Raw genomic sequence first — 25893 nt, forward strand, 5'->3', positions numbered from 1 at the left:
TGTTATTAGTCTATAAACTTCTCTATGTGCCAAAGACAAATATTAGACGATTGAGAATGAGACTCCTAGACTGATGCTTTAAGAAGTTGTGATGTGAATCTGAGCATGTGTGTGGTCCTACAAAGTAGTGCACAGCGGTTCGGAGAAAGGCCTCAGACAGCCCATTCTTCTCCTGACACGCCCTCCTTGCTGTCCCCGGATTACGGGGTCTGGAACTCGTTACTAGTCTGTAACCTCCTTGAGGACAGGAACTGGGTCTTTGTTGTTTCTGCAGTGCCCAGCACACTCCCTGACACACAGTTCCTGGCACTTGAGAAATGCGTAGAATTACTGAATGTGCTCAGTTCAGCACTTGCTCTTCAACTGCTGTTGCTCGTGCTACTAATTACCATGTGGTTCTTTGATTACAAAGTGTATCTTCTTCTGCTCCTGGATTTCCTGGTCTTGATCTGACATTTTTTTCTTCCTTTTCTGCCTCTGCCAGCTCCTGTCTTGCGTCAGGCCCAATTCCATGACCAGAAGCACAGCGGGGAGGAAGGTGAGAGATGCTGCAACAATGATTAGAACTGTGCTGAAGGGTGAGGAAGCGATATGAAAGGAAGGCCATGAGGCCTATGAGAAGGCAGGCAATGGGTGCAGACAGCCCACGCCCCACCCAGGCTTGCCTCCAGGAGCTGGAACCTGGCTCTGCTTAGCTACTGCCTAGCACATTCCCCCCATTGCTCCAATGGAGGAGCCAATTACACCTTTGATCTTCCTACGGATAGAGCAGTTCTTTCTTTGGACGCAGACTCAGGCCCTCAACAAGCACTGAACTGGACAACAGGTATGACATGTTGTCCACCAGGGAAGCTCATTAAAGATTCAGTGTCTAAGGTTTTATTTGTGGCTCGTCATACAGGCAGGGGCCCTGCTTGACACATTCCCGAATTCCAGACTCCCAGAAGGAAAGCAGGTGTTCACTACAAACCATACTGTTTCTACAAACAGTTTAGGCACAGTGAGCTTCTTCTCAGTTTGGAAGGGCGGGAATCCTCTCGAAACTGAAGCCACCAGATGCCGGCCAAGAGCCAACCCTGTAGGCAGGCCTTTCTAAGGACAGCAGTCTCGGGTCTGCTATGTCAACTCCTTCTCCTCACCAGCTCAGCTTCAGATTTTTCTGTGGAGTTGGCTAAGGTGCCACCTTGACAGCCCTACATACCAGATGCAGGAGTGGTAGTCTTCATCATAGCTCTATTTATTCTGCAAAATTTAGACAGAGCCTGCAAGATAACAGTGGACTAAGGCAAATTCAATGGAGGAGGAGCCCCGACTACAGATGCTGCGCCAGATGTGACATCCTGCTAGAGCAGGTTAACATGGCTATGGGTACGTGGTACGTAACTACCTATCTGGTGGGCACATGTTTTTCCATCCCTGTAAAACAGAATCACAAACAGTTCACACTCACATGGAATGAACAACAAGGCCATGTAACTCTCTGGCTTCTACTAATATAACAGAAAGAGACCCAGACCAGGTAGATATCCTACAGAGAGTCACTGAGGTCACCAAACTGATGGATTATATTAATCCAATGGCACGAGCAAGATGTGACTTGTAAATCTGAGGCTTTGATAAAGTACATGTGCTCTAGAGGGTAAGATAAAAACCATGCACTCGGGGCACCTGGGTGGCTCAGTCGGTTAAGTGGCTGCCTTCAGCTCAGGTCATGATCCTGGGGTCCTGGGATCGAGCCCCATGTCCAGCTTCCTGCTCAGCGCAGAGCCTGCTTCTCCCTCTCCCTCTGCCTGCCACTCTGCCTACCTGTGCTCTCTATCTCTCTGTCAAATAAATAAATAAAATCTTAAAAAAAAAAAAACCAAACCCCATGCATTCCAAAGCCTACCATATCAGTAAAATTTGGGGGGAGGAGTGTCCAGGGAGCAGGGGCATGCTAAAATATCCCCTCCGAAGTAACAGACAAATTATTATGACCTACATCTCCCACTATAAAGAAGGGAGCACATTTCACACCTAAAAATACTGCTCTCAGCTGTCACACTGGGTGACACGAAAGGCTGCCAGTTTTGAGTGAAGCCCAAGCAGGAAAGGGCTCTAATATGGCACATCCATATTGTGGTAAAAGCAGGTCTGCCACTTGGGTCATCTAACGTAGCAGACCCTATGATATTAGAGGTATTGGTGGAGGGAAAAAGTGCAGAAGAAATGAAAGCAAAACCACAGTATATATACTCTTTATTTTTCTCTGCTCATTTTATTGGGTAACTGTATAAAACCCACATACATTACGGGAGAAAATATTTATTTTTCAAATGAATAATGCATTCTTCACTCCTCAATTATTTCTGTAATATTTTACCCTTTTTAAAAACTAAATATATATTTTAATACACTTCACCTTTTCCCAAAGACTGTGGTATAATTCTGATTATCTTTAGCAACCAAAGTCTATTTCTAGCGATTTAAACTTGATATGGAGAAAAATGCCATGTCAAGTCCTTTGTACCTGATTTGGTGCTGAGGTTTAACTGGTGTATTGGTTTGTTCCAGGATCCAGAGGCTACTCTAAGCTTTAAAGCAAAGTGAAACCCTTAGGCTGGCCTCAGCTGCCTGAGGCATCTCTGGATGGGGTGACTGGTTTGCCCTGCACAGGACCGTTTCTCCCTGGGCTAGGCTGGAATATCTGGAACAGAGGACTGAGGTATTTACTGTGTCTAGGCTAGGCATTTGTTTGGGGTGGCGGGTGAGGAGAACCCTATTTCTTATGTCCGATTTTTATTGGTAATCATTTCTCCATAAGAATAAAGAGCAAATGGGTAGCTCCGGGTCTTTGATGATACCAATATTTTGTTCTCAGTCACCTATCTCTCAGTGATACTAAGCCCAATGACAAAGAAGACAAGGGCTGAGTTCACTGTGAACACAAGTGGTAAAAGTGACTGTGGCAACTGTGACCAAGGCTCAAACTGGGCTTTGACTCTTGGAAAGGTCTCTCAGGCTGGAGTCATTCTAAGCAGCCAGTAGAGAGCCAGAATTTGGATGTACTGTGTTTGGATCGATCCTACTTTTCTTCACTGTCCACTGACTTTAATTTTTATACTCAAAATAAGTCTCCATCTCTATCACAGTATCTCTATAAAACCTAAGATCACACCCAAACTTCCCCTTCGAATGTCCGTTATTAATTCAAAATTAAATAACTAAAATAAATAATGGGTAGCTAATGAGATTTTTTTCTAGGTAGTGAAAAGATATGACCTCAGTGTTTCTTCTTAATATAATTCTGACCTCTGAAATGTGGGAAGGTTCCCATTTAGAGGGAAGGTTTGGAATCCTACATAAAAATATAACATGCATTAACACGTAGAAAATTCTTGAATACAAAGAAAATTCAAGTGACCATATTCTTACTGATATTAATATAACACAAAATTTCCATGAATATGTTAGCACAAAATGCAATTCATTTCTAGTTGACACAATGAAACAATTGATACTCAAATTCTAACTACTATAGCATAGACATCTGAACAAGGTTTGAATACGTACATGCGTTTCAAAGTAGAATTTGGCTGTGGGCTGGTAATTTTTATTCTAATCCACAGTATTTTTGATTCTTAATTTCAGTTGTTCTTAATAAGAAATTAGAAGAAAAGCTAAATTTCTGACACTTAGATAAAAAATTAGCTAAGGGTTCTTCTTTTGTATATTCAGTTAGAAGCTATTCTAAAGCTGCTGCTTTACCTTCTTTCTTTAAACAAAAGTCTTTGGATAGTATACTTTCCTAATTACAGGAAAATATTCTAACCCTTTCTCCAAATCCTATCGCAATTGGAAGAGCCGTATCATTATCTTTTAATGATTTCACCTATATTTTGTATTTTAGAAATGTCAGCAATATTACTTTCTGTAAAATAAAAAGGAGCATTAAAAATATTCAGCTAGTACTAGCGTCTAGATTTTGAAGACGTTCCTTTATAATGAAACAAAATGTTCAGAACAACTGTCCACAACCAACCTTTAAAAATCAGATTTAGTACTCTTTTTCGCTTTTTAAACCAATGTGGGCTTATATCAAAGTGTTCCTAGAGGGGAGGAACGATGTACCGTACTGAAAAACTGAGACCTTGTCAGAGGTCTTCTCAACCTGGTTCTGAACAACTTTATAAGCCAACAGATCTGTACCATATGCGATTCTCAGGGTCAGGACTATGGGATGCTATGTAAAAAAAATATTTTGGTATTACAAGTAACAAAAGCACCTTGGATTGGATCCAAGATAGACATGTGTTATAAATGAATTCTGCTTTATAGTAAAATACATTTAAAGTATAATTCAACATACTTACCATAAAGCATACATAAGTAAAGGTACTCCTTTGAAGCCAAAAATCTGATGCTGCTGAAGCAGAGTCCAGTTCCTACTACCATTGCTGAATGTGACTAATTTGATATCATTTCCTAAGTCCTGTGGAATCTTCTTGATCTTTTAACATCTTACGATAGTGACCTGGCACTAGTTTAGCTCTATAAAAACATAATTGTCACAAATCACACAAAAACATGATAACTAGCACACATTTCTGTACATCTTCAAAAAAAATCTTTGGGTAACAACTAAATGCATAATGCTCTGGGAGATCCAAAGAAGCACTCTAAATGATGGATAATATTTAATGATGGCAAATGAGAATTATTTTCTAAAAAGCTGTACCAATGTTAATTTTAGGTAGAACATAACATGGAATTATTTCATGAAATATAGTCTCTTTCTATGCTCTCCTGACAACACTCCCAACAGAAAGCTTCCAGTCTATTTGCTGTTTCTTGGCTGATGAGACATTCATCTTTTAATTCCCTGATTGTCTTCCTCAATGATTTTTGGAAACGTTTTTCTCGGTCTAAAACATTCCGCAGACTTTTCTTGGTATCCTCTAGCTCGCTGATCACATGATCTAATTTATGCTTAAGTTTCTTTGGACTGTCCATTACACTGTAGCTATGTTCCTAAAAACATAAACACCAAGTTATTAAACCAGAGAGACAAGTAGTTAACATAAAAGCTTATAGCTAGGCTGTTCTTCCATTCACAATGCTTAGATATCTTTAAGTTGGTGATACTTAGAGGTTTAAAGAACACAGGAAGAAGATGCAGGTAAAAGCAGTATTTTGGGTGCCTAGTGCCTCCCTCCTTTATCTAAGGCTAGGCGTAACACGAGGGGTACAGAATCTACAGAGGGGAGGCGCTGCTCCTTGGGGGGTAAATATCTGCTATGAACATGACACTTGTAATGACTATCCAGCTTTCATTCCCTAGGTGTAGGGCCACTAAGTTTATGTTTTACCTACCAACAAATCTTTAATCATTACACTTTCAACTATTTTATTTTATATTGATGAATATTCATGTTAAAGGAGATGACAGAAAAGGAGCACTTGAGCAGGTCCTCAGGCTGAGTGTTATATATTTAGAGAGGACTCTGGTTTGGGGCTTTTAGAGAGAGAATTTAAGCTCTCTTGATATTTACTATGGCTATGCTTAAGTTTGCTGGGTATACTTTTTTTTCATTTGAATATAGGGAAAGTAACAGTGACATATCTTAAAAAGGCACTATAAAATAATCTTGAAAAGTTGTTATTTAATATTAAAATTAGCAAAGAGGACTTTTGCTTGTAGCCAACATGAAATAACAGAGATTGGATGGATTCCTCTCTAAAAAACCCAACACGTGGCTAAAAGGCATAAAAAAAGGTTACGAAGATAACCGATATCAGGCAAGGAAGGCAGCAATCCTGGAGGGATGGGAAACTAAGAGGTGAGCCCTATGGCCGACTGCCCCAGCTTATTGCCTTGGGAGAGTGCGTATGCTGCAGAGCTCGGGAGACTGAGAAGATTGTGCAGAGCGTCCAGGAAGACCAAAGTGGCTACCATTCACAGGAGAGAGTACTAGAGAGGAGAGAGAACTCTGAAGATCCTGACAGGCTCCCCTTCTAGTATTCAGTGCACACAGGTAGGGAACTGCTCAAGTCTGAGGAAAGAATGACCAGAAAGGACCAGCAGTGCTCTGTGTTCAGAGGGCGTGGCCACTATTCCCACTCCTGCCAGATTAGAAAATTCCAGGATTCATGGGGCATTGAGTAGAGTATACAGAACGGTCTTGCCACAGTGGTGGAGAACAAATAGCCCTAGACAGAACACTCTTCTAGTCCTGCCTAACAAACAAAACCTGAAAGGATCAAACTGTTTCCAAATAATTTTGTGGTATCCCAGAACAAAGCTCAAGAATACAGGGTACAAAAATATCCAGCATCCAGCAAAGTAAAATCCACAATGTGCAGCACACAACATTTATCAGGTATGCAAAGAAATAGGACAATGTGAGCCATAATAAGAAATAAATCAGTCAATGAAAACTAACCCAGAACTGCCACAAATGTTGGAATTAGCAGATAAGGGAATTAAGAAAGTTATTAAAATTGTATTCTATATATTCAAAAAGTTAGGCAGAGACATGAAAGATATAAAAAAGAAACAAATAGAACATCTAGAGATAAAATCTACAGTGTGTGAGGTGAAAAATACATTGGAGGGAATTAATGGCAGATTAGTGAAGGTGAAGGCTCAGCAATATGAACTATCCAGAATAGACTACAGAGAGAAAATGGAATATTGAAAGACAAAACTAGAAAAAACCAAAAAATTAGGAGAGCATCAGTGAGTGGTAGTGTGACTCACATAGCCTAATACATATGCAATCAGAATCCCTGAAGGAATGGAAAGAAATGTTGAGGTAGAATGAAATATCTGAAGAAACCTTGGCCAAAATTTGTCCAAGTTTGATGAAAACTATAAACCCACAGATAAAGAAGCTCAAAAATCCCAAGCATGAGAAATATGAAGAAAGCTAAACTAAGGTAAATCATAATCAAATTATTCAAGCCACTGGGAAAGAAAAATTCTTAAAAGCAAGGAAAACAAGAAACATTAGATATATAGAGGATAAAGATGACAGATTTTGCATTAGAAACAATGTCTGTGAGGATACAGTGGAGCAACATCTTTGAAGAACTAAAAACAATCTCCAAAACTATCAACCTAGGATTTGATACCTAATGAAAAAAATCTTTCAAAAACAGACTAAGTAATGATTTTTCTCCAGAAATATAAAAGCTGAAAGAATTCATCACCAGCATAGCTGCACTGTAAGAAATTAAAGTTCTTCAGACAGAATGAAACCAGAGGGAAATACAGACTTACCCCAAGGAATGAAAAGCCCTGGCAATGGCCACTACATGGGTAAGGTATAAGACTTTTTTTCTTATTATTTATATCTCTTTAAAAGATAATTTATTGTTAAAACAAAAATTCTAACAATGTAGTGTGGGGTTTATAGCATATGTAAAAGTGAAATGTATGATAGCAGTAACACAAAAATTGGGAGAAGGGAAATGAAAGTAGACGATTTTAAGATTCTTATGATATGTGTTAAGTGGAATAATATCACTTGGATATAGCCTTTGATAATTTAAAGATGAATGCTATAGACTCAAAAGCAACCACTAAAATGAAACAAAAAGTTACAGCCAATGAGTCAAAAAAAGGATGTAAAATGGAACCAAAAAAATTCAATTAATCCAAAAAAAGGCAGAAAAAGAAGAAAATGGGAACAAAGAACAAATGGAACAAGTAGGAGACAAATATGATGACAGATTTAACTAAACCAAACAATATCAATAAACACATTAAGTGTAAATGGTCTGAATAACCCAAGTAAAAGGCTGAAATTATCAGATTAGATTAAAAAAATCAAGACCCAAAAGTATAAGCTACCTAAAAAAACGCACTTCAAACCAAATAGGTTGAAAGTAAAAGAGCGAAAAAAGATACAGACCTTCCTCCACCTATGATGGGTTTCACAAGGCCTATTTTATAATAAAGTGTTGAATATCTCATGTAATTAATTGAAAACTATTATTGGGAGTGAAAAACACAATGGTTGTATGGCCACAGAATGGTTCTAAGTGTACTGACTGTTCACCCTTGTGATCGTGTGGGTGACTGGCTTGCTGCCACTGCCCAGCATCATAAAAGAGTATAGTGACACATATCACTGGCCCAGGAAAAGATGAAAATTAAAAACAAGAAATACGGTTTCTATTGAAAGTCCACTGATTTTGCACCATCGTAAAGTTGAAAAATCATGAGTCAAATCACCATAAGTTGGGAACGATTACCAATATATAACACTAATGAAAAAGAAAAAAGTGGGTATACTGCTATCAGAGAAAATAGATTTCAGAGCAAAAGAACATTACCAGGGATAAAGAAGGTCATTTCCGGGGAGGAGCAAGAGAGCAGGGGAGTAGGAGACCTAAATTTCATCTGGTCCTAGGAATTCAGCTAGATAGGTATCAAACCATTCTGAACACCTACAAACTCAACAGGAGATCGAAGAAAAGAATAGCAGCAACTCTCTGAACAGAAAAGTGACCACTTTCTGGAAGGTCACTTCTGATTTGTTTAGTGTATATTTTTCTGGGGTCGTTGTTACCCTGTTAGCATTTTGTCTCTTATTCATCTATTCTCCTCTGGACAAAATGACAAGAAGGAAAAACTCACCTCAAAAAAAAAGAACAAGAGGCAGTACTGACTGCCAGGGACCTAATCAATACGGACATTAGTAAGATGTCTGAACTAGAGTTCAGAATGACGATTATAAAGATACTAGCTGGGCTTGAAAAAAGCATGGAAGATACTAGAGAAACCCTTTCTGGAGAAATAAAAGAACTAAAATCTAATCAAGTGGAAATCAAAAAGGCTATTAATGAGGTGCAATCAAAAATGGAGGCTCTAACTGCTAGGATAAATGAGGCAGAAGAGAGAATTAGTGATACAGAAGACCAAATGATGGAGAATGAAGAAGCTGAGAAAAAGAGAGATAAACAACTACTGGATCATGAAGGCAGAATTCAAGAGATAAGTGATACCATAAGATGAAACAATATTAGAATAATTGGGATCCCAGAAGAAGAAGAAAGAGTGAGAGGAGTAGAAGGTATACTGGAGCAAATTATAGCAGAGAACTTCCCTAATTTGGGGAAGGAAACAGGCATCAAAATCCAGGAGGCACAGAGAACCCCCCTCAAAATCAATAAAAATAGGTCCACACCCCGACATCTAATAGTAAAACTTACAAGTCTCAGAGACAAAGAGAAAATCCTGAAAGCAGCTCGGGACAAGAGGTCTGTAACCTAGGAACATTAGATTAGCAACAGACCTATCCACAGAGACCTAGCAGGCCAGAAAGGACTGGCATGATATATTCAGGGCACTAAACGAGAAAAATATGCAGCCAAGAATACTATATCCAGCTAGGCTGTCATTGAAAATAGAAGGAGAGATAAAAAGCTTCCAGGACAAACAAAAACTAAAAGAATCTGTGAACACCAAACCAGCCCTACACGAAATATTTAAAGGAGTCCTCTAAGCAAAGAGAGAGCCTAAAAGGAACATAGACCAGAAAGGAACACAGACAATATACAGAAACAGCCACCTTACAGGAATACAATGGCACTAAATTCATGTCTTTCAATAGTTACCCTGAATGTAAATGGGCTAAATGCCCCAATCAAAAGACACCGGGTATCAGATTGGATAAAAAAACAAGACCCATCGATATGCTGACTACAAGAGACTCATTTTAGACCCAAGGTCACCTCCAGATTCAAAGTGAGGGGGTGGAAAACCATTTACCATGCTAATGGACATCAAAAGAAAGGTGAGGTGGCAATCCTTATATCAGACAAATTAGATTTTAAACCAAAGACTATAATAAGAGATGAGGAAGGACACTATATCCTACTTAAAGGGTCTATCCAACAAGAAGATCTAATAATTGTAAATGTTTATGCCCCTAACATGGGAGGAGCCAATTATATAAGCCAATTAATAACAAAATCAAAGAAACACATCGACAACAATACAATAATAATAGGGGACTTTAACACCCCCCTTCACTGAAATGGACAGATCATCTAAGCAAAAGATCAATAAGGAAATAAAGGCTTTAAATGACACATTGGACCAAATGGACTTCACAGATATATTCAGAACATTCCATCCCAAAACAACAGAATACACACTCTTCTCTAGTGCCCATGGAACATTCTGCAGAACAGATCACAACCTAGGTCACAAATCAGGTCTCAACCAGTACCAAAAGACTGGGATCATTCCCTGCCTATTTTTGGACCACAATGCTTTGAAACTAAAACTCGATCACAAGAGGAAAGTTGGAAAGAACTCAAATACATGGAGGCTAAAGAGCATCCTACTAAAGAATGAATGGGTCAACCAGAAAATTAAAGAAAAATTCTAAAAATTCATGGAAACAAATGAAAATGAAAACACAACTGTTCAAAATCTTTGGGATGCAGCAAAGGCAGTCCTAAGAGGAAAGTATATAGCAATACAAGCCTTTCTCAAGGAACAAGAAAGGTCTCAAACACACAACCTAACCCTACACCTAAAGGAGCTGGAGAAAGAACAGCAAATAAAGCCTAAACCCAACAGGAGAAGAAATAGTAAAGATCAGAGCAGAAATCAATGAATAGAAACCAAAAGAACAGTAGAACAGATCAGCGAAACTAGGAGCTGGTTCTTTGAAAGAATTAACAAGATTGATAAACCCCTGGCCAGACTTATCAAAAAGAAAAGAGAATGGACCCAAATAAATAAAATCATGAATGAAAGAGGAGCGATCACAACAAGAACATATTATGAGCAACTATATGACAGCAAATTAGATAATCTGGAAGAAATGGATGCATTCCTAGAGATGTATCAACTACCAAAACTGAACCAGGAAGAAATAGAAAACCTGAACAGACCCATAACCACTAAGGAAATTGAAGCAGTCATCAAAAATCTCCCAACAAACAAAAGCCCAGGGCCAGATGGCTTCCCAGGGGAATTCTACAAACATTTAAAGAAGAATTAATACCTATTCTTCTGAAGCTGTTTCAAAGAACAGAAATGGAAGGAAAACTTCCAAACTCATTTTCTGAGGCCAGCATTACCTTGATCCCAAAACCAGACAAAGACCCCATCAAAAAGGAGAACTACAGACTAATATCCCTAATGAACATGGATGCAAAAATTCTCACCAAAATACTAGCCAATAGGATCCAACAGTACATTAAAAGGATTATTCACCACGACCAAGTGGGATTTATTCCTGGGCTGCAAGGTTGGTTCAACATCTGCAAATCAATCAACGTGATACAATGCATTAATAAAAGAAAGAACAAGAACCATATGATCCTCTCAATAGATGCAGAAAAAGCATTTGACAAAGTACAGCATCCTTTCTTGATTAAAACTCTTCAGAGTGTAGGGATAGAGGGTACATACCTCAATATCATAAAAGCCATCTATGAAAAACCCACAGCGAATATCATTCTCAATGGGGAAAGACTGAGAGCTTTTCCCCTAAGGTCTGGAACACGGCAGGGATGTCCACTATCACCACTGCTATTCAACATAGTACTAGAAGTCCTAGCCACAGCAATCAGATAACAAAAAGAAAAGGCATCCGAATCAGCAAAGAAGAAGTCAAACTCTCACTCTTTGCAGATGGTATGATACTTTATGTGGAAAACCCAAAAGACTCCACCCCAAAACTGCTAGAACTCATACAGGAATTCAGTAAAGTGGCAGGATATAAAATCAATGCACAGAAATCAGTTGCATTTCTCTACACCAACAACAAAACAGAAGAAAGAGAAATTAAGGAGTCGATCCCATTTACAATTTCACCCCAAACCATAAGATACCTAGGAATAAATCTAACTAAAGAGGCAAAGAATCTGTACTCAGAAAACTATAAAATACTCATGAAAGAAATTGAGGAAGACACAAAGAAATGGAAAAACGCTCCATGCTCATGGATTGGAAGAACTAATATTGTGAAGATGTCAATGCTACCTAGAGCAATCTACACATTTAATGCAATCCCCATCAAAATACCATCCACTTTTTTCAAAGAAATGGAACAAATAATCCTAAAATTTGTATGGAACCAGAAAAGACCCCAAATAGCCAGAGGGATGTTGAAAAAGAAAAGCAAAGCCAGTGGCATCACAATTTGGGACTTCAAGCTCTATTACAAAGCTGTAATCATCAAGACAGTATGGGACTGGCACAAAAACAGACACAAAAATCAATGGAACAGAATGGAGAGCCCAGAAATGGACTCTCAACTCTATGGTCAACTAATCTTCAACAAAGCAGGAAAGAATGTCCAATGGAAAAAAGACAGTCTCTGCAACAAATGGTGTTGGCAAAAGTGGATAGCCACATGCAGAATGAAACTGGACCATTTCCTTACACCTTATACAAAAATAGATTCAAAATGGATGAAAGACCTAAATGTGAGACAGGAGTTCATCAAAATCCTGGAGAAGAACACAGGCAGCACCTCTTCGACCTCAGCCGCAGCAACTTCTTCCTAGAAACATCGCGAAAGGCAGAGGAAACAAAGGCAAAAATGAACTATTGGGACTTCATTAAGATAAAAAGCTTTTGCACAGCAAAGGTAACAGTCAACGAAACCAAAAGACAACCGACAGAATGGGAGAAGATATTTGCAAATGACATATCAGATAAAGGGCTAGTATCCAAAATCTATAAAGAACTTATTAAACTCAACACCCAAAGAACAAATGATCCATCCAATCAAGAAACGGGCAGAAGACATGAACAGACATTTCTGCGAAGAAGACATCCAAATGGCCAACAGAATCATGAAAAAGTGCTCAACATCGCTCGGCATCAGGGAAATCCAAATCAAAACCTCAATGAGATACCACTTCACACCAGTCAGAATGGCTAAAATTAACAAGTCAGGAAACGACAGATGTTGGCGAGAATGTGGAGAAAGGGGAACCCTCCTACACTGTTGGTGGGAATGCAAGCTGGTGCAGCCACTCCGGAAAACAGTATGGAGCTTCCTCAAAAAGTTGAAAATAGAGCTACCCTACGACCCAGCAATTGCACTACTGGGTATTTACCCCAAAGATACAAGTATAGTGATCCGAAGGGGTACATGCCACCAATGTTTATAGCAGCAATGTCCACAATAGCCAAACTATGGAAAGAGCCAAGCTGTCCATCAACAGATGAATGGACAAAGAAGATGTGGTATACACACACATACACACACACATACATACACACAATGGAATATTACGCAGCTATCAAAAAAACCAAAATCTTGCCATTTGCAATGATGTGGATAGAACTAGAGGGTATTACGCTAAGCGAAATAAGTCAATCAGAAAAAGACAAGTATCATACGATCTCACTGATATGAGGCATTCTTAATCTCAGGACACAAACTGAGGGTTGCTGGAGTGGTGGGGGGTGGGAGGGATGGGGTGGCTGGGTGATAGACATGGGGGAGGGTATGTGCTATGGTGAGTGCTGTGAATTGTGTAAGACTGATTAATCACAGACCTGTACCTCTGAAACAAATAATACATTATGTGTTAAAAAAAAAAAAAAAGAAGATAGTAGGAAGGGAAAAATGAAGAGGGGAGAAATCGGAGGGGGAGACGAACCATGAGAGACTATGGACTCTGAGAAACAAACTGAGGGTTCTAGAGGGGAGGGGGTGGGGGGATGGGTTAGCCCGATGATGGGTATTAAAGAGGGCACGTATTGAATGGAGCACTGGGTGTTATACGCAAACAATGAATCAGGGAACCCTATATCAGAAACTAATGATGTAATGTATGGTGATTAACATAACATAATAAAATTAAATTAAAAAAAAAAAGAAGGCCATTTCCTAATAATAATAGGGTTAAATTATCAAGGCATAACAATCCTAAATATTTAGTACCCAATAACAGTGCTGTAAAACATAACAAGTAAAAACTGACAACTTCAAGGAGAATTAGAAGATTACCAGAAGATTAAATTCCTCTCTCAATAATAGAGCAAGCAGACAGAAGTTTAGTAAGGATGAAAAGTGAACAACACTATAAACAATTTGACTTAATGGATATTTCTAAGACATTCTAGCCAACATCAGCAGAATGTACATTCTTTGCAAATGCACACAGAACATTTGCCAAGATAGACCATATTCTAGACTACAAGTCTCAATAAATTTAAAAATATTTCAAGCCATACAACCTATATTCTCTGACTACAATATAATTAAATTAGAAATTAATAGAAAGGTAACTGGAAAATTCCCCAATATTTGGAAACTATATGGCACACACTTCTAAATAATTCAAAGAACAAATCCAAATGGAATTTGGAAATATCCTGAACTAAATGAAAATGAAGACATTTATGGAGGGTTGTTAAAGCAATACTTAGGAAGCAATTAATGTCACTAAATGCCTATATTCGAAAGGAAGAAGCCTCAAGTCAATGACCTTAGCTTTCATTTTAAGAAACTAGAAAAAGATGAGCAAATTTTACTGAAGTAGAAAAAATAAAATAATAAAGATGAATGGAAATCAGTCAAGTAGAAAACAAAAACAAAAAAGCAAGAAAATCAATGAGAGCTAGTTCTTTGACAAGATCAATAAAATTGAGAAATCTCTAGGCAGACTGATCAGCAATAAAAGAGAACAGAAACAAACTGCCAATATCAGAAATGGGAGGGATAATATCCCTACAGATTCTATATATGTTAAAAGGATAATAAGCAAATATTATGAACAAATTTTAAACTAATGAACTTGACAACTGAGATAAAATGGACAAATCCCTTGGAGGATACAAGCTACCAAAAAAACTTTTCCCACCACATGCTCAGATAGTTTTACTGGGGTATTCTATCAAATACTTATGGAAGAAATAATAACGAATCTATACAAACTCTTCCAGAAAATCAAAAAAGGAGGCAATATTTTCTAACTTATTCATTGAGGTCAGCATTATTTTGATTCTAAAACCAGACAAAGACATTACAAGGAAAGAAAACTACAGCCCAATATCCTGACTGAACATACAAGGAAAGATTCTAAACAAAATTTTAGCAAATCTAATCCAACAATATATAAAAATGATAACACAGCATGAGGTAGAGTTTATTATGAGGCTGGTTTAATATTCAAACATCAATTGATATAACTAATCATATTAACAAACTACAAAAGAAAACCACATGATCTCGATACAGAAAAAGCATTTGACAAAACTAACATTCACTTCTGATAAAAACTCTCACCAAACTAGAACAGAAAGGCACTTCCTTAATCTGATAAAAGGCATTTATGAAAAACCTACAGTTAACATATTTAGTGGTGAAAGACTGAATGCCTGCTTTCTAAAATCAGGAGCAAAGCCTGATTTTAGGAGAAAGCCTGGAGATCAGCTCTAAATATTTCTATTCAGCATAGCCCTGGAAGTTCAAAGCAGTACAATAAAGCAAGAAAAAGAAATAAAAGGCCTCGTATTGGAAGGGAAGAATTAAAACTGTCTTTAAAGACAGACAATATGATTATGTGGAAAATCTATTAGCCTCTATAAAAAGCTTTTATAATTAATATGTGATTTTAGCAAGTTTGCCAAATACAAGATCAGCATACAAAAATCAACTTCCATATACTATCAGTAAAAACAAAACAACACCATTTATAATAGCATCCAACCACATACAATACTTAGGGATAAATCTGACAAAGCGAAAGACTGGTACATTGAAAACTACAAAATGTTGCTGAGAGAAGTTCAAAACATAAATAAATGTAGAGATACAATTGAGTTCACAGGTTCAAAGACTTAAAATAGTTTCATTAAGATGTCAATTCTTCCCAAATGGAATCTGTAGATTCAACACAATCCCAGTTAAAATTCCAGCAGGAATGTTTGTAGAAATCCTTATAAAGTGATTCTAAAATTCCCATGAAAATGCAAAAGATCTAGAATATTCAAAACAACTTTGAAAAGTAACAAAGTTGGAAGACAAACACTGCCTGATTTCAAGAATTATTATAAAGCTATAGTAATCAAGAAAGTAAAACAGATCTGGATTCCAGGTATGGCTCTAACAGGAATACACAATGAGATGAATAATAATGCAAGCTTGAAAACTCTGTATGTGTATGACTGTTCTTTAAGAAAACCTAAAGAGGTAACTATATTTTTTATTAGATATTTTCATGTAGAAGATACAGTACCTAAAGGGAGGAATTAATTATTGCATTTTTCTTGGTAAATATATCTGTGTGAAAGCATTCTTTCAACTAAATATGTAACCAAAGGATTAACTACTTCTATATTATTACTGCATATATAAAAATTATAATGGCCCTGGGAAGCAATATTATTTTTGGACATGGTATCTGTATCTATATCTATATCTATATCTATATCTATATCTATATCTATATCTATATCTATATCTCTATCTCTATCTCAAACACCTAAACCTCTACTCTAATCCTAATGGAGAAGACATATTATCTTAAAAACATCAGCATTAGGTCAGTAAGTAATTTTACTTACAAAAATGAACTGGGATTGGAATTCTTCAGTACATGAGGAAGCACCAACAAGCTGATGATTGTGGTTTGTGACTGGAAGGGTTTTGAGGGTGAAGTTTTTTCTACAATGAAGTTTTTCTCTTTTCCCCTGTTAAGAAGAGTTAATAACAATTATTGTAGATACTTCTGTCCTTTTTAAAATTTTTATTCCTTCTTAAATTTGTGTAGTGGAATACAGTATTTATTTTTATGGACACTGCTTGAAAAACTCAGTAAATTTTAAATTCCTTTGAGATTATTATTTTTTTAATACAAACTAGTATTTATTAAAAAATAATTTGCCATTCATACAATCCTCCAAATAACCTAGAGATCCCCTTTCCCCATCCCCCGCCCCAGGTCAAGAGAGGCCACCATAGAGAGGCAGATTTGGTCTGAAGTGCTTACATCCACTCTCAAATTTTATTTTAAATTGTTTTCTGGTGGTATGCACTCAGCTTGTAAAAGAGACAGCATTTTTAATACGAAATTGGCTGTCATGTTTACTTTAAGGATGTTACTGAGGTCTTGTCCACTACATTAGGCAATGTCTCCTTTAAGAGGCCTCAAGAGAAACATTCTTTTCATAGCTATTGCTGAAAAATGTTTTGCTTCTCCTTAACAGAGAGCATGAGTTTTAAGAAAATGTATTGACTGTGCAAACCAGGTAACCCAATGTATTCTATTCTTTTTATTGGCCGCTAGGAGACTAGAGCTGATGTTCTAGCATATGAACTAGTATGTATTATATGGTATTCTGTAGTGTATAGACCAATATTGCCCTTTTTTATATATAAAATCTTTTTACAGGCAATATTGGTCCACATATAACATAGCAACAACAGTACGAGTTTAGTCTCTGCGATTAGTTTAAAGGAACTTCCTGAAAATAACTCTAAAGTTCATCTAGAAACACAAATTTTCCTAAAAAAAATAAGAGTGCTATTGAGAAAGAATATGTCCTACCACTTATTAAAGATACATTACTCAGTAACAATAGTTAATAGAATGTGCTACCCTCTTAAAGATGAGACAGGAAAATCTAGAAATAGATCAAGTGGATAAAAGGCTTTAGGAAAAAAAATTGCAGTCTAAATAAGTGGACAAAGGCTGGGGTGCCTGGGTGGCTCAGTTGGTTAAGCATCTGACTTTTGGTTTCAGCTCAGGTCATGATCTCAGGGTTTTGAGATCAAGCCCTGCCTCTGGCTCTGCGCTCAGTGGGTAGCCTGCTTCTGTCTCTCTGCCCCTCCCCCCACCTCAGACGCACATGCGCATGCACCCATTCTCTCTCTCTCTCAAATAAAATCTTTAAAAAAAATAAGTGAAGAAAGGCTATAGGGGCGCCTGGGTAGCTCAGTCGGTTAAGCGTCTGCCTTGGCTCAGGTCATGATCTCGGGGTCCTGGGATTGAGTCCTGCATCAGGCTCTCTGCTTGGCAGGGAGTCCGCTTCTCCCTCTCAGTCTCTCTGTGCTCTCCCTCTTGCTCTCTCTCGAATAAATAAATAAAATCTTAAAAAAAATACTTAAAAAAAGAGAAAGGCTATAAATCATGTAAAAATGAATTAAGAAAAAGTTATATCCTTAATATGTAATAAATCATGTTGAAATTCTAGCACTGAAAATGTATGTAAAAATGAAAATCCTTAGAAAGTAGAAAAAAATAGGGAATATTTATATTATCTTAAGGTGGGGAAGGCTAAAGGCAGATAATTCAATAGAAAATATAGAACTGACTATTTAAAAGAGACATCTGAATTTCAAACAAAACAGAAAACTGAAACCAACCTGATAATTAGTACTAAAAACAGCAAAAAGTAATTGCAACACAGATGCCAGTTAAATAATCCGTATCTTCAATATGTAGTGTTTTTACATGTAGTTTAGAAAAAGATGAAGAGAGAAAAGGACCTCAATAAGTAACCCACAGAAGAAAAAATATAAATGTCTAATAAATGCATAAAAAATGTAGAGACCAATATTCAAAAATAAATTAAAAATAAATTAAAATGCCATTTTTGCCTATCAATTTTAACAAAGGTTAAAAACACAACTTACTCTGAGGACTAGGGTGGATGGATACTTTCATGCAAAGGTAATAGGGGAGTAGATTGGTATAAGCTTTCTGGTGGGCCTTTGGGGATCTGTATCAAAAGCAAAGGCTTTAAAAATGTGTGTAATCTTTGATGCAACAATTTTATTTCCAGGAATTTAGTTTGAGACAATAAGGATATGTACAAAGATTCAGCTAGAATAATGTTCATCACAGCACTGTTTAAAATAGTAAGTGATGATAACCTATATACAATAGTAATTGGTTACATAAACTGTTGTTCCTACATCAAATCAATTGCTACATGGTCACTAAATATGTTTTGTAAAACTGATACCACCAGGTACTGACAAGGATATGGAACCAGAGGAACATTTATATGTGGATGGTGAGACTACAAATTGGCAAAACCACTTTGGAAAATGATGGCAATACTGCTTGAGCTGGACATACACAACCCTAGGACCCAGCAGTTCCACTTCAGAAGAGGTTTCATTTCAGCAGAAATGTGAACCTATGTGCACCCAAAGGCACATGGACAAAAACACTCAGAGTTGCATCATTCATAATAGACCTGAAGTGAAAACCCAAATGTTTATCAACAGTAGAAAAGCAAAATTATAGTTTATTTAGATAATAGAATACTATATTGCAAAGAAAGTAAATGGACTATTATCACATACTACAACACTGGGTGCCTGGGTGGCTCAGTTGGTTAAGCGTCTGCCTTCCACTCAGGTCATAATCCTGGAGTCCCAGGATCGAGTCCCGCATTGGGCTCCCTGCTCAGTGGGGAGTCTGCTTCTCCCTCTGACCCTGCCCCCTCTCGTGCTCTCTCAAATAAATAAAATCTTGGAAAAAAAAAAACAAACATGGGCGAATCACACATACAAAATGTTGAGCTAAAGAAGAGTACATACTGACTCGATTTATATGAGAGACAGTGATAAAAGTCAGGATAGTATTTACCTTTGGGGGTAGAGTGACTAGAAAAGAGCATGAAGGAGGCTTCTGGGGTGCTGGTAATATTTTATATCTTGGTTTAAAGGGAGTTAATTCACTTTATGACTATTGCTAGGTACATTTATGATGTGTGCACTTTCCCATATGTATATTTTAATATAAACTTTATACTAAAATAATAATCAATAAAAATTGATGTCTATATAGGTTTCTCTTAAAAATATTATCTGTAGATCTGCAACACAATTGTGTGGGATGCTTGTTAAAATGTGCAGCTTTCTGGACTCTAGCCCAAACTTAGTGAATCACATTATCTGGGGCACAGGATTCTCCATTTTATTTTATTTTTAAAAAAGATTTATTTATTTTAGAGAGAGAGAGAGAGAGTGTGAGCAGGGGGAGGGGCAGAGGGAGAGAATCTTCAAGTAAACTCCCTGCTGAGCATGGAGCCCTATGCAGGGCTTCATCTCATGACCTAGAGATCATGACCTGAGCCAAACCAGGAGTAGGTTGCTCAACCGACTGAGCCACCCAGGTGTCCTGGATTCTCCATTTTAAACAAGCTCCTTGGATAATTCTTATATAGACTAAAGTTTGAAAGCCATTGTTATGGAAAAACATTTAACATCCTGGAAAGTAGTAGTTAACAGTGGACTCTGGAGCCAAAATGACTGGGTTCAAATTCAGCCTCCACCATTTAATAGCTGTGCCACCCTGGGGAAGGTATTCCAGCTCTCTGGACCTAAGTTTCCTCAAGTAGTAAAATGAGAGTAATAATAGTATTTATTTCACATGGTTGTTAAGAAGACTAAATGAGTTTACATATAAGGTGCTTAGAATAGTGCCTGGCACATAATAAACACTATATAAATGTTGAGATGAGAGCGAGGTGGGGGGAGAGATATGGAAGCAAATTAAGAAAGGATATACAGTTAATCCTTGAACAATGCACGGTTAAAGGCACCAACTCCCCTGCACAGTTGAAAATCCGTGTATAACTTTTGACTCTCCCAAAACTTAACTATCTATTGTTTGTAGACTGGAAGCTTTACTGACAACACAAATAGTTGATTAACACATATTTTGTATATGTATTCTATACTGTATTCTTACAATAAAGTAAACTAGAGAAAATGTTATTAAAATCCTAAGGAAGAAAAAATGTTTATAGTACTATACTGTTATTTATTGAAAAAAATCTGTGTATAAAGGGACCCATGCATTCAAACTCTGTTGCTGAAGGTTCAAATCTACAGTGTACTTATATTTTTGTAAGAATATTTATAGATGAATTTATATACATACACAAATGACTGGAAAGATACACACTGAAGTGTTAAAAATATTATCTTTGGATGTGATTATTGTTAATTTTTTTAATATATATATTTTAAAAGATTTTACTTATTTATTTGACAGAGATACATAGTGAGAGAGGGAATACAAGCAGGGGGAGTGGGAGAGGGAGAAGCAGGCTTCCTGCTCGATATGGGGCTCGATCCCAGGACCCTGGGATCATGACCTGAGCCAACGGCAGATGCTTAATGACTGAGCCACCCAGGCGCCCACTTTTTTTTTTTTTTTTAACAGTAGGCTCCATGCCCAATATGGGGCTTGAACACAGGACCCTGAGATTTAAGAGTCGCATGCTCTACCAACTAAGCCAGCCAGGCGCCCCTGATGATTGTTAATTTTTATTTTCTTTTTGCTTCCATCATCTAATTTCCTATAATGAAAAACTTCTTTTGTTACAAGGATATAAATAGTTTTTGAAAGTCAGTAACTTATGGTTTATTTAATTATGCCCACATTTCTTAAGGTTCTCAACATTAAAGCTAGATGACACTTGCTATAAGGGAAAAAAAAACCTTCACAACAAATTGCACAAGATATTGTACATTTATTAATATGGGAGAGAGTGAGGCAGTCTCTACTTGATCACTCAGGCACTGGAATATGACCAAGTAAAGACAGTGGTATAGTGGCCAAGACCACATAGGAGCAGGTACACTTGTGGATTACAGATCTTCCTTGACTTATGATGGGGTTATGTAAATGTAAAATACTCTAAGTTGAAAAAGCATTTGATATACCTAACCTACTGAACAGAATAGTTAGCCTAGCCTACTGTAAACATGCTCAGAACACTTACATTAGCCTACAGTTGAGCAAAGTTATCTCACACAAAGCCTCTTTTATTTTTTATTTTATGTTTTTATTTTTTTAGAGAGAGAGGGAGCAAGAGTGAGAGCAAGGAGGGGAGGGGCAGAGGGAGAGGGAGGGGGGGAATCTTAAGCAGGCTCCACACCCAGCATGGAGTCCAACACATGGCTCGATCTCACAACCCTGAGATCATGACCTGAGCATAAATCAGGAGTTGGGCAGGGGGGAATCAGAGGGGGGAGATGAACCATGAGACTATGGACTCCAAGAAACAAACTGAGGGTTTTAGAGGGGAGGGGGTGGGGGGATGGGTTAGCCCAGTGATGGGTATTAAGGAGGGCACGTATTGCATGGAGAACTGGGTGTTATATGCAAACAATGAATCATGGAACACTACTAATCATAAACTAATGATGTACTATATGGTGACTAACATAGCATCATAAAATAAAATAAAATTTAAAAATATGTATATAATTGACATGAAACGTATAAGTTTAAGGTGTACAGTGTGATGATTTGACATGTTTATACTATAAATGATTACCACAATAAACTTAGTTAACACATTAAAAAAAAAAGAAAAAAAAAGAAATCAAGAGTTGGATGCTTAACCAACTGAGCCCCTAGGTGCCCCAAGCCTATTTTATAATGAAGTATTGATGTCTCATGTGATTTATTGAATATTGTACTGAAACTGAAAAACAGACTGGTTGTATGGGTACAGAATAGTTGTTAGTGTATTGGTTGTTTATCCTTGTGACCACGTGGCTGCAGCTCATTCCCACTGCCTAGCACCATAGGAGTATGGTATTGCATCCTGCATATCACTAGCCCAGAAAAAGATGAAAATTAAAAATTCAAAGTATGGTTTCTGTTGAATGCATATTGCTTTTGCACTATCATAAAGTTGAAAAGTTGTAAGTCAAAGACCTTCTATACTTCCCTTATTTTCAGCTGTTGGGAAGGAGGTACCTTTCAGTGGAGGTTCATTACTGTCTGGGAACCCACAGGCTCTCCCTGAATTTTCTACACTGGAATCAGTTACTCTATGGTTACTAGAAACACTTTACCGTATATTAAGAGAGATACTAAAGGCAAGGCAGTCAATCTATAACACTAATACCACTGAGAAAAAACACAAAATTCAATTAGATTTTACTTATACAATCCTTTTCTTTTTCTCACCTTTTCTCTCCTTTCATTCTCCTGTTCTCATCTGTTTTGTTTTTCTTCCTTTTAGTTCTACCTAGGCTTTAAGCTTGAATGTATGTAGCTCTAAAGTATGCTTTGGTCCTGTTAGTGGCTCTGCTCTTGACTTTTGCTCCAGTATGAGGAGGACTGGCAACTTGGAACTTCAGTTCAACCCTCTTATTTTCCTCCATTGTTTAGATACAAATCCTGAGTTATGTTAACTCCTAAAGTCAGTCTCCTTCAACAAATCTTAGTAACATACAAATATTTCTGAGTGGTTACTGGTAAAATACTCCTACTACATATTACGAAAGCTGAAGCAGTAGCTTACAAATACAAAAACTCAAAAAATGGATTTCAGAGGAATAAGCAAACAATAAAATGTTAGCCTGAGTGGTAAAGGTTCTTCAACAGTACCATAAAAAATGAGTAATGATGGTAAGCAGTGTCTCATACACAAACCTGTAAGTGAGATGGGGAATCAAAGATAGAAGGTATGACTCCAGGTTTCAGTTTAATATTTGGAGCACTTCTGTCAAAATCTGTCTTCTTAAAGTGCCTTGAACACAACACGTCTCCTTTTTTAGGCTCCCAAATGCCTGCAGCATTCACATCAAGTCTTTTCATTGCTAATACCCATTTTCTTTTGACGTTTTCATCTGTGGGGAATCTAGAAAAAAAATACAAAAAGTATTTTAAAATTGAACACTATTGATAGATACTTGAATTAAGGCTGGACTAAACTGGTTCATTGATGAGTTTGTTATTACTCTTGGGAAATGGAATATTCAGGAAGCCATCATGAAGCATGCTTTCAGAACTTTCAGTTTTAATAGATTTTTCTACCAATCATGCTGCAGAAATACAGCCCTCATTTCAATTTTCTTCATATTATAAAGAAGAAAAGTTTCAATGGATATTATAGGAAGACCCACAACTGGAGATTTTTCTTCATCTATACGTGATAATATCACTTCGGCCTTTGCCTACATGAAGCGATATCCAGAATTTATCCCAGATGAATAGAGTACCTTGTACTTTCATTCTTCTGTCAGCATCAGAAAGTTGTTTAGTAGAGCATTTAATACACAACAGGCCTATAAATGCTGAGTGAATGAGGCAAAGAACTGCTGCAGAGTTTGAAGTTCTAGAGATAAGAACTATTTTGAGAGATCTGGAAACCAATAACCGTATCTTTTCAATTTTCCAAACTGATTCAAATCTTTTTTGGAAAAGGTAGGGTACATGTACTCATTTTTTGTTTCCTCATACGTAGCAAAGTAGTTAACAGATCTTTCTCTAGCACGTAGCACAGTGCCTGGCGCAAAAGCAGCAAAATAAACCTTTAGCAAATGAATAATTATTAAATCTTATTACTCCTTTCCTTTGCTGTCAGAAGAATGGCTAAAATAGAAAATTTGGAACATCTTGATTTATTGGTAATACTGCTAAAGAACCCTTGGTCTGAGCTTGTAATTTATATTTTTTTCTCTACAACATAAGTTTGATCTATTTCTAAATAGAAAGGACAGGACATATTTGGGCAAAGATCCTTTCTTGCTTCAGGTTGTAAACTCCATGTAAACAAAACTGAATTTCTTTGAAGGTATGTTAAAATGCAAAGTAATAATATTAGCAAAAATGAGCTTGATATTTTTGTTTACTAGCCTCTGATACCTTGGCAGGTATCTTAAACTTTTAAACTAAATTATAAAAATGTAAATTACCACTGTCACTTCAAATTGAGCTAAAAAAGCTATTTACAGATTTGGGAACTAAAGATCAAAACTGAAGATTTAAGTGGAACTGTCTTTGGCTTTTTATAACAGTCAGAAGTACTTGGCTTAACTACAGCAAAATCTTACACATGAAATGTCAGTCCTTTTAACTTGGAATTTGGCAAACAGCGGGAAGCACATCCAATGGCCGAGCAACATTTCACCATGATTTTAGCAACTCATAACAGAACTGAAAGAAAATTAAAACGGTAAGAGTTAGTAACTTCAAAGCTAAGGGCAACATATTTACTTTTCCCAGCATGTTTTTAGGTACTGTGAAACCATGCTAGAAAGCCAAAGGCAAATATTTTCTTCCAACACCGGCAGCTTTAAAAATTTTCCAGGGGCTTGGCTCTTTATAAGGCAAGTCGTATTTCACTACGCATTCTGAGGTGTCTGAGTCAATCCTGCAGTCTTGTACATTTCCCTTCCGCGGCTTCTTACAGGCACCGTGCCACAAGGCCTTTGCATACTAACTTCTTCTCATCTTTTAGCTACGTGTTGCTTCCCAGGGAAACCTTCCTTGACACTCAGATTCAATCAGATCGCATCTAGCATTAGCTCTCATAGAACACACACTTCTACCTAGCACTTCTCAAAGTTGTAATCTTATTTCAGTGATTCTCTGATTAATGTCTTTCTCCCTTACTAGTGTGGGAGTTCCAAGAGGGCATGGTGGGGCTTGTGTTTTTTCTCGCTTTTTGTCCCCATGCTTAACTGGTGACTGGCACATAGTAAACGTCAATGCATATTTGGAAGGAATGAAGAACGAGTAAAAGCAGCAGCTCGAACGGTCGGCGAGGACCCTGGCGCCTAGCAGCTGCAGGAGCAGCGCGCGCAGGTAGCCGGCTCAGAGCCCAGGGTCCCGCGGAGCTCCGCCCCTTTCTCGAGGCTCCGGGCCGCCGCAGGGAGAAAAGGAGGGGCCGCCCTGTCACAGGTGCGGATGCGGCCGGAGAGCGTCCCTTCCTCGGGGTGAGGGGGCCCACCGGGCGTCTCCGCGCCGCTAAGGTCCACCTCGCCCCGAACCACGCCCAGAGTTTGGGCGAGTAGCGATGGGGGTGGGTGGGGGGAGGAGAAGCAACCTAAGAGTTATTACCGTTAGCAGCGAAGTCAGCGACTAACGTCGAACACAGAGATTGCATTTCCCTTCACTTCCGCCCCGTAGCCCCGGGAACCGGAAATCCGGCTGCCCCGG

At 37.7% G+C, this 25893-nt stretch overlaps 1 protein-coding gene across 3 annotated transcripts; it reads right to left on the minus strand.

Moving 5' to 3' along the window:
• On the minus strand, positions 1–25876 carry THAP6 (THAP domain containing 6). Of its 3 annotated transcripts, XR_004679205.1 has the most exons (6): positions 25795–25876; positions 24786–24888; positions 23383–23590; positions 16535–16660; positions 4353–5010; positions 1–548 (listed from the first exon to the last, which is right to left on the minus strand). XR_004679205.1 is itself a non-coding variant. In XM_035004793.1 (5 exons), exons 2-5 carry the CDS (start codon positions 24863–24865, stop codon positions 4756–4758), a joined length of 669 nt encoding a protein of 222 aa, XP_034860684.1. In that variant the 5' UTR covers positions 24866–24888; positions 25795–25876; the 3' UTR covers positions 2222–4755. The 3 variants fall into 3 exon arrangements, 2 of the variants coding, with proteins under 2 accessions (XP_034860684.1, XP_034860685.1); XM_035004793.1 differs by lacking the exon at positions 1–548 and having other exon boundaries at positions 2222–5010; XM_035004794.1 differs by lacking the exons at positions 1–548; positions 24786–24888 and having other exon boundaries at positions 2222–5010; positions 25795–25868.
• Between the last annotated feature and the right edge of the window lie 17 nt (positions 25877–25893).

Source organism: Mirounga leonina, unplaced genomic scaffold, assembly GCF_011800145.1.
Source record: "Mirounga leonina isolate KUSES-001 unplaced genomic scaffold, KU_Mleo_1.0 Mir_129, whole genome shotgun sequence".
Taxonomy (NCBI): Eukaryota; Metazoa; Chordata; class Mammalia; order Carnivora; family Phocidae; genus Mirounga; species Mirounga leonina.